This window comes from Cyprinodon variegatus, unplaced genomic scaffold (assembly GCF_000732505.1).
Source record: "Cyprinodon variegatus isolate N-32 unplaced genomic scaffold, C_variegatus-1.0 Scaffold472, whole genome shotgun sequence".
Lineage (NCBI taxonomy): Eukaryota > Metazoa > Chordata > Actinopteri > Cyprinodontiformes > Cyprinodontidae > Cyprinodon > Cyprinodon variegatus.
This window is the reverse complement of record NW_015150925.1, coordinates 143,814-153,220: the sequence shown is the minus strand read 5'-3', so window position 1 is coordinate 153,220 and position 9,407 is coordinate 143,814. Positions and strand designations below refer to the sequence as shown.

Here is a 9,407-nt window from a genome sequence, read left to right as displayed (position 1 = left end):
GGTCTGGACTCAGTTGGTCTGGACTCGGGCGGACCTGTTGAACCTGTTGGTCTGGACTCGGGCGGACCTGGTGGACTTGTTGGTCTGGACTCGGGCGGACCTGGTGGACTTGTTGGTCTGGGCTCGGGCGGACCTGGTGGTCAGGACCGGGGGGGGACACCTGGTGGTCTGGACTCGGTGGATGTTAATTCCAGAGTTTTAAGGAGCTGTGATGATTCTTCCAGGTTGATCTGCTAACGGAGCCTTTCTGATGCGTTAATGATGGATCCACCATCTTTATTCTCCATCAGCTGCGTCCAGGCTAACCCCCCCCCCCCCCCACAGTGACCTGTACCACGTTCTACTGACTTTAGACCCAGACTAAGTGTGTAAAGTGGTGACCAGGACCGGTTCTGAAGGTTCTGACCGTGCTTCTGTGTTCTACCATCCAGGACCTGCAGCAGTAGACCTGCTCCTCCCTACTAAACCGTCTGTTGTTGTATCAGGCTAAAGCGGCGCCAGCCGTTGCCCGGACGACAGAGAGCGACTCCGACAGCGGAATGGGATCTCCAGCTGAGGAGGGGGTCACCCCCACCATGGAGGAGCAGAGGGACAGCCTTCCAGGTACCTGCAGCCAGCGGAGCAAAGGTCACAGCAGCTTCCTGCTGCCACTGATGGTTACACCGCCATCTTGGATTTAGTCATCGGGATGAAAACTATTATTTGAGTCTAATTTTAGTCATTAAGTTTTCTGATAGTTTGATGTTGCTCTTCATAAAACGGTTAACCTTTATAACCAGATTCTTTACCAGACTGGCAGCTCTGGTCTAGATACTAATGCTGGGTTTAGACTTGGACAACTTTTATCCTCGTTTTGCATACAGTGAGTAAAAAACAAACATTTAATTTCATAGAGCTCTCGTGACATTTCCAAAGTGCAGCAGTGATCAGATGTAAACATTGGGAGAAAAAAACATGGCGGAAAAACTGATTGATGTGGTCGGTGTGATGCGGAGTCTCATCAGGTCAGCAGTCTGATGGCGGCGGGGAAGAAGCTGCTGCAGAACCTGCTGGTCCTGCATGGAATGCTGGGAAGCCTCTTCCCAGAGGGCAGCAGGGAGAACAGTCCATGGTGGGAGGGGGGGGTGGGGGGTTCTGCAGCAGCTTCTTCCCCGCCGCCATCAGTCTGATGAACTGTTGAGACTCTAAATCATGTCCCAGACTCTGCATCACACTGATGACACCTAACCAAAACAATAATGGCGTCGCCCGTTGGCGGCGGCATGATTGTGTGTTTCTCGACAGTTATACAAAATATGGCGCGTAAAACACTACAAACCAAACATCGATCCCACATCCTCCTACAAACAGGATGGAAAAGTCTAAATACTTTTAGGGCTTTCAGTGAAGCAGCTGAAAGAAGAATATTTAGAAACCTGTTGATTGAAAGCGTTAAAAACTGAACGTCTCCTTCGTTAGTGAAGCAGCAGTGATGCAGAGGAGGCGCTCCCTGTCTCCTCCTGCCACCGGCGCCTGGAGCTGCATCCTGATTAGTGTTCTCACGATACTAAACTTTTCAACTCGATACCGATACTAAGTAAAATATTCGATACTCGATACCCTTTTCGATACCACAAGAATAAAAACAAAGACTCTGAAATTCAACAGAAATATTTTCATTAATAAAAAAATACAAGAAATAAATAAAAAACAATAAGAATAATATTTTGAGGTTGTATGCTGTGCACAATATTAAGCAAGTTTGATATTAAGCAAGTTTATTTTCACTATTCTGCACTTTAGATGGCTGTATCGATACTTTTGAAAATGAGTATTGTATCCGGATACAACGTTTCAGTATCGATACTTTTTTGAGTATCGATACTTTTGACAACCCTAATCCTGATTGGTTCGATTCTAAACCGGGTTTGTTTCTCAGATTCAGAGGAAGACGAGGACATCACGGCTCACAGGAAGCCGCGGCGTAACGCCATCAGAGACAGCGACAGCGAGGAAGAAGCAGTGGAGAAGGGTGTGGCCGAGGCCCCGGGGTCCCCTGCTTCCAGCGGAGAGGAAGAGGAGGGCAGGAGGGATGGAGCGCAGCGGAGCAGGAGGATCACCTGCTCTCCTGAGGAGGAGGAGGAGGCTGTGACGGCGAGGAGGAGGGAGAAGAGTCAGAGAAACCGTGAGAAGAGGAGGAAACGTAGCAAAGCAGTGGAAGAGCTGAAGAAGAAGAAGAAGAAGAGGAAGGGAGCGGAGAGGAGCTCTGAGGAAGAGGAGGTGAGTCCTTCATCCTGAACGTCTCACACTTTAGACCAACGGATCACCTCACAGCTCCTGTCTTCAGGGAGGAGCTCAGCCTCCGCTTCTGAACGACAGCGGCTGCCTGCTGGGAGACCCAGACCTGTTTGACGCCGGCCTGGATGATGAAGACGAGGAGGAGGAGGAGTCTCTGGACGCCATCCGAGCTGCGGCCAAACGGAAGCTGAAAAAACTGGAGGTAAAAAGCAAGCGGAGATGAAAACGATCCAGGAAACGCGGTTCGGTCCTGAAAAGGTTCCTCTGGGTCTGTCTCACCTGCAGGCTCCGCCCCTGGATGAAGACGAGGATGAGGAGGCTTCAGAGAAGCCTCAGCGTCAGGTAGGCGGCGCCAAAGCTCCAAACGTCCTGAGAAATGAAAAGTTAGACCCTCCTGACATGGTTTCCCCTCCAGGAGAGGAGAGCCGCCCGCGCCAGCAGGGACGCCATGAAGCAGCTACACAGCGAGTCTCAGAGGCTGGTCCGCGGTGCGTACCGCCATCATCATCATCATCATCATCATCCGGTGAGTGGTCTGATGTCCAGGACGCTCACCCTGTTCTCCTCCTCAGAGTCCACCCTGGGTCTGCCGTACCACATCCCCCAACCCAAGACCATCGAGCAGTTCTTCAGGAGGAGGGCCCGGCCCCAGGGCCCCGCCATGGCCTTGCTCAAGTAAGCTCCTCCTGCCGGGTTAACGTTCCTCTAACCTGCCGCTTAATGTTACACACCTGATGAATCCACGCTTCTCCTCCTTTATGAAGGAAAAACAACAAATGGTTACAGAAATACCTAGAAATAATGATATAGATTGAAACTCGGCGTTGCTTCTCAGCCGAGCTTCAACAGAACGAAAACAGACCTGAGGCCGACGGCGGCGGTTTGCTCCCCATCAGGATCCTCAGCAGCACGCAGACAGAACATTGATTATAGAAAACATCGAGCCCATTAGATCATGATGGTTTCCATAGAAACGGCTCAACATAATCTGACCACAGGGATCAGGTGTGTCCGCCAATGGTCTAGTTGGGTCTATAAATAGTGGTCGTTTCTCTCAGCAAAATAACTTGTTTAGGCTTTTTTCTAATGTTGTAAAGAACAAAATGAGCAATAAAAGTATTTAATATCTTTGCTCTTATCGGGTCGATATTAGTTTGGCATTTAAAGTGGAATCCCTTATTTTAATCGATCTGTTAATTAACTTTTCTAATCTGATCTCTAATTGAACCGCTTCACATCCCCATTAGACCAGCAGCTAAATCAGATGCAGTGACCCCTCCTGACCTGAGGAGGGCGCCAAACAGGCGTTGGACAGTAAAGCAGGATTTCAGTAAATGTGCATAAATGCTAAAATAATGACGGTGGTTCTTTAGGAACCTCCAGCCCTCTAGGTGGCGCTAATGCTGAAAACCCTGAAGCCAAACATGTGGCGGCTGAGGTTGGTCAGGAAATGGGTCGGTTCTGCTCCTTGGTTCTGCTGGTTCTGCCGCCGCGTTCCTCCGGGTCTGGCTGATGATGATGATGATGATGGTCTTCCTCTCAGGTCTTCCAGATACTCAGAACTTATGCTGGAGGCGCCGTCTGCTCCGCCCACTCAGCAGGAGGCCCCTCCTTCTCTGGATCTGTCGGCCAATCAGCTCCAGTCTGAACCTGCTGCCGCCTCGTCCCCGCAGCAGAACCTCCCTGCAGAAGCTGCACCAGAACCAGAACCAGAACCTGAGTCGGGTCCGATGCTGCTGCTCTCTGAGAGTCTGGAGGAGGCGCCGGGTGCCGGTTCTGAACCCTCAGATGTTCCTCTGGACCAGAACCTGAAGGCAGACGCATCTGAAGTCCAACCAGCAGAACCTCAGGCGGAGCCCGCTTTAGGCTCCGGACCAGAACCGTCCAAACCCAAGAAGGACAAGCTGACCCGACTGAAGGAGCTGGGTTTGGACCCGCCTCCCGTGGCCAAGCTGAGCCCGGATGACGGAGCGTTCGTTCGCCTCGAGCCGCCTCAGTCCAACCCAGGTAACGGCGGCGTGGCGCCCGGCTGGATCCGGAGCGGGTCGGTCCTGAACTCACAGGGTTCTGGTCTTTCTCAGGCGTGGAGGCCCTGAAGGAGCGCTACCTTCGCCACGTCCACGCCCCGGGTCGGCCCGCCGTGGAGCGGACCCTGCAGCTCACCGTGGTCCGTAAGGACGGCGCCCCCTCTGGCCGGGAGGAGCTGCACTCAGAGTCCATCTCCGTCACCGTGAAGGAGGGAGCGGAGGAGCCGCTTCCCACCAAACCAGGTCAGTGAGAGAACCAGAACCAGAACCGGCCCGGTTCTGCTGGTGGGTCGCTTCTAACGGGTCGCTCTCTGAAGGAGAGAAGCTGCTGACCCTGAAGCAGCGGCTGCAGCTCGCCATGGCCCAGCGCCGCCAGGAGGAGAGGGCCCGACGGGCCGAGCTTCATCGCCTCGACAACGAAGACTGTGAGGAAGAGGAGGAGGAGGAGGAAGATATGACGGACGAATCTGAGGAAGAGGTGAAAACATGGAGGTTCTGCTGGGGTTCTGCTCCTCCATCAGAACCTTTAACCGTCGTCTGGGTTTCAGGGAGTGGATGAGCTGCTGGGGAGGGAGGAGGAGGAGGAGGAGGAGGAGAAGGAGGAGGCGCAGAACCCGGACCCGGTGAACACAGACGGGACCCTGATGCTGTTCCCAGGCAGCTCCTGCTCCCGGACCGGGTGAGTTCCGCTTTCCTCTGGCGCCGACCGTTGCCGGGACGACGGCCCTAAAGATGTGCTGTTTTCCAGGGACGGCGTGAGGAGGTCTGGACCTGCTGGAACGGAGCTGAGCAGTAAGACGGGTGGGTGAGGAGCAGCAGGAGCAGCCTGAGGAGCGTAGAGGAGGTTCTGACTGTTTGTGTGTCTCCAGAGGAGGACGACTCGTTGGTGAAGGACGATCTGGCCGCCTCCATGATCACCTCCTACCAGCCCGTCAGCAGCCAGCGGGGGAGGGGCACCTCCTTCTGCTCCTTCCGTTCTCCTTCGCCCTGCTTCTTCCGGCCCACCTTCCTGGGTTCTGCCTCCAGGGTGAGTCGGGCGGGAGGTTCTGACCCGATCAGCGTTTCCGTCTGCGATCTTCTGACTTCTCTCCTCTGCTGTGACCCAGAGCTCCGGCAGACTGTCAGAGCGCTCCCTCTGCCTCCCCGTGGAGGACTCCCAGGACCTGTACGCCCCGCCCTCCCCCGGAGCCGACTCGGGCCCCCTGGGGGGAGCGGCGTCCGGCCCGGTTCTGGGGGGAGACTCCCAGGGTCGCTTCTCCCTGGAGGACGACGCCCAGTCCCAGCTGCTGGACGCAGATGGCTTCCTGAACGTGGGGCCGCGTCCTGGGGACGCCTCGTCCCACAAGAGACAGCTGGTCCTGGACAGCCTGGACGAGAACGCCATGGACGCCAACATGGGGGAGCTGCTGGGGTTCTGCTCCGGGGGCTTTGGCTCGGCGGAGGGCGGCGCCGACGAGCTGCTGGGTCTCTGCTCTGGAGCGTTTCCTCAGACTCAGGCGGAGAAAGGGGAGGAGTCTGAGGGCGCCATGGAGCAGCTGCTGGACCTGTGCTCCGGAAAGTTCCCCAGCCAAGGTGAGCGTTCCGACCCGGAATCCTTGATCCCAGATTCAGGAAGTTCAGCTGAGGAACGTCTGGTTCTGCTTCCAGGTTCTGCTCCTTCAGCTCCGCCTCCTGCTGACAGGTAAGAACCAGCACTGATCCCGCCTCCTCACAGGTTCCCCTGCTCCTCTAGAGACCAACCTTCTGCTCTTCATCACTTTCTGATCAGGGAGGAGGAGCAGGAGCAGGAGGAGGAGGAGCAGCAGCAGGAGGAGGAGGAGGAGGGGGAGGAGCAGCAGGAGGAGGAGGACTGCGAGTTTCATCTGCTGTCAGACGTGGAGAGCGAGCAGGTGAGACGGTTTCCTCTGACTTCCTGTTTGGTGCTTCCTGCTTCCTCTGAACCTGAAGCCTGATGAGCAGGAGGACGAAGGTGAGGATGATGATGGTGGTGAGGAGGAGGATGGAGCTGCTGATGAAGGTGAGGAGGAGGACAACGACGTGGAGGAGGAGGAGCTCCAGGGAGTGTTTCTCCCGCGCAGACCAGAGAAGAAGAAGAAGATGTGAGTTTAAACGTTGAGATCTTCAGGCGGTTCTGCTGGTTCTGCTGTAATCGGGTCGGGTCGATCCGCAGGGCGCTCAGGGACTACGTGGACTCGGAGGCGGAGCTTTCAGGAAGCGATGCGGACAGCGACGATGACGAGGGCGACGAAGGCAGCGAGTACGAGGAAGAGGAGCTGCTGGAGGAGCTTCCTTCAGATGAAGAGCTCCAGAACCAGGTCAACAAGATCCACATGTGAGTGAGACCAGAACCAGAACCTCAGCTGTTTGCTAGATGGACCGGGCCTCAGCGCCGTGTCCCGTCTCCACAGGAAGCAGCTTCTGGACGACGACAAGCGGCGCCTGAGGCTGTATCAGGACCGGTACCTGGCCGACGGCGACCTGCACTCAGACGGACCCGGAAGAGCCCGCCGGTTCCGCTGGAAGAACATCGGTGAGCCTCCCGAGGTTCTGGTTCTGATCCGCTGAAGGATCAGCCGGTTCTGATTCTGAGCCACCGAGAACCGGGTCCATCAGAACCTTCAGGCTCTGAAACCGACCGGTACCGGTTACTGCAGAACCCAGATCAAAGCAGGTTCTGCAGAACCGGGCCTCATGGTGACGGTTGGAGGACCCAGATTGGTGGTTCTGTCTCCAGAACCGGTCCAGAGCTTCTGTAATTCCATCTGGATCCACTGTGGAGGTCCAATGGGTGGTTCTGACTCTGGAACGGTTCTGTTGACTCTTCCAGACGACGGGTTCGGTGCGGACGGGTCGGGTCCAGACGGCGGCGAGGAGGGCGAGGAAGATGAGGATGTGGACCCGGCTGAGGTCCAGAGGAGGAAGGCCCGGTTGGAGAGGGAGCAGTGGCTCAGAGAGCAGGTAGGTTCTGACCCGCCACAGCAGAACCGGGCCCAGCGGGTCGTTAACGGAGCGCTTCTCCTCAGACGCAGCAGAAGGTCCAGAAAGGAGAAGATCTGGAAGCAGAAGACGCCGCAGACGAGGACAGCCGCTTCATGAAGCTGGCCAAGAAGCTGACGGCCAGAACCCTGGAGAGGAAAGGTGGGTCGGGTCGGGTCGGGTTCTGCAGGTTCTGTTCGTCACAGACTAACGCTTTGATCTGTTGAAAGCAGAACCTTCTCAGTCGGATCAGAGGAACCCCTTCCAGAACCTTCCTCAGGTGAGCTGCCCCCCCCTCCCACCTGCAGCCGGGTTCAGCGCCGGTTCTGACCTTCTGGTTCTGACCTTCTGGTTCTGACCTTCTGGTTCTGACCTGGTTCTGACCTTCTGGTTCTGACCTGGTTCTGACCTTCTGGTTCTGACCTGGTTCTGACCTTCTGGTTCTGATCCAGGTGCGGCGAGGTTCTCTGCTCAGTCAGCCGCCGGCGCTGCTACAGAAACTGGCCAACATCTCTGAGGGGAACCCGCTGGCGCCGCGCAGCACCAGAGGCTTCCTGTTCCACGCCGTCTCCCCAGAGAAGGTCCACACGGCGCCGGAACCCGCTCACAAGCAGGTGAGTCCGGTCGGCCCGGTCCAGAGGGAACCAGAACCTACCTGGGTCACCAGAGCGTCTTTGTTCCAACACTAGGGGGAGCTGTGGTTCTACAGAACCCGATACTGGGTTCACCTAAGGTTCTGGATGTGTTGGTCCTCAGGTGGCGAAGAAGAGGATCCAGGTGGAGGTGCAGAACCCGGCGGCCAAGAGGCCGTGCAGACGGAACCGCGACGCCGGACCCGCCCAGAACCCTCAGAGGAGCATCTTCAGCTTCCTGGACCACTGAGGCGCCGCCGAGGCCCAGATGGACCTTAACTGCCGAGGCCGCCGGGGCCCGGAACGGGCCCCCGGTCCGCCGGGGCCTGGAGCAGGGTCCCGGTCCGCCGGGGCCCCATGGACCTTATTCTCCGGGGCCTGGAGTGGGCCCCCGGTCCGCTGGGCCCCTGGTCGGCCGGGCCCTGAGCGGGTCCGCCGGGCTGGAGCGGGTCCGCAGGGGCCCCCGGGGCGAGTCCTGAATGTTTCCTGTAAATATTGTGATTCTGAGTCGGTTTGTTTTGTGTAAATAAAAGTGTATTTTAAGACGTGGTTCTGATCCGGTTTCTGGGTCATCTGGGTTTAGCAGAACCTGATCTTTTAATGGATCAGAACCTCTAGATGAGGGTCTGTGGTTCTGATCCAAACTGAAGCTGCTGGACATTTTCTGGAAGGTTCTAAACATTCCCAGGATGTGGAAAACACAGAATTCCCAACAACCGTGGGACCGCAGGAAGTTCCAGATGATGGTGGAACTTTCCGGGTCTCAGAACTTTCCGGGTCTCAGAACTTTCCGGGTCTCAGAACTTTCCGGGTCTCAGAACTTTCCGGGTCTCAGAACTTTCCCTCCATTAATGAAAATTCTTCACCAAATGTTTGGACCTTCAGAACTTCTCAGAAGAACCTGCAGCGGGACGGAGGAAGCTGATTGGCTGAACGTTCTGCTGCAGAGCATTTACTGAAATAATACGCCCTCATTTAATCTATAAAGACACTTTTAGTTTAATAGGAGTTTAATTTGAGATTATTCTGGGAACTGATTAGATCAAATAAATCCTGGATTATTTAATCCAGGATGAAGCTTCTTACTGGGCTGGAGGGAATAAAGTCTGACGGTCTGGATCTTGGCTTTGGTGCTGGAAGCGTCCCTGGTTGGTTCATGAGGAGGAGGAGTAGGGAGGCCATGGAGGAGTAGGGAGGCCAAGGAGGCCTGAGCCTCATTCTGACCCGTTAGAACACGTCTCAGCTGGAGGGTTTTTATTGCTTAATAAATTAGATTCCTTTGATGATTTTTCTGTTATTTTGTTCTCAGCAGATTGAAGTTTAAACAAAGAATTCAGTGAGAATATTTCATTGATTCAGATCCAGGATGAATTATTTTAATGTTTTTCTCAGCAGCAAATTTGCTCCAAATTATTAGACGGCATGAGATTAATTATGCTGATGATACCCAGCTATATCTGTCTATAATCCAGATGAAGCTAACCCATTATATAGA

General features: G+C 55.2%; 1 protein-coding gene across 1 annotated transcript in view; it reads left to right on the top strand.

Moving 5' to 3' along the window:
* The window catches only part of clspn (claspin), a 10,740-nt gene extending 2,280 nt beyond the window's left edge, over positions 1-8,460 (top strand). The window contains 23 exon segments of the mRNA XM_015389796.1: positions 486-603; positions 1,919-2,259; positions 2,327-2,479; positions 2,563-2,619; positions 2,693-2,765; positions 2,850-2,952; positions 3,821-4,284; positions 4,359-4,547; positions 4,622-4,782; positions 4,853-4,983; positions 5,053-5,105; positions 5,174-5,331; positions 5,411-5,985; positions 6,073-6,229; positions 6,231-6,403; positions 6,475-6,636; positions 6,713-6,834; positions 7,132-7,262; positions 7,328-7,442; positions 7,514-7,560; positions 7,733-7,894; positions 8,037-8,197; positions 8,287-8,460. Coding sequence (XP_015245282.1) covers positions 486-603; positions 1,919-2,259; positions 2,327-2,479; positions 2,563-2,619; positions 2,693-2,765; positions 2,850-2,952; positions 3,821-4,284; positions 4,359-4,547; positions 4,622-4,782; positions 4,853-4,983; positions 5,053-5,105; positions 5,174-5,331; positions 5,411-5,985; positions 6,073-6,229; positions 6,231-6,403; positions 6,475-6,636; positions 6,713-6,834; positions 7,132-7,262; positions 7,328-7,442; positions 7,514-7,560; positions 7,733-7,894; positions 8,037-8,162 — 3,771 coding nt within the window. The 3' untranslated portion in view covers positions 8,163-8,197; positions 8,287-8,460.
* The last annotated feature ends 947 nt before the right edge of the window (positions 8,461-9,407 follow it).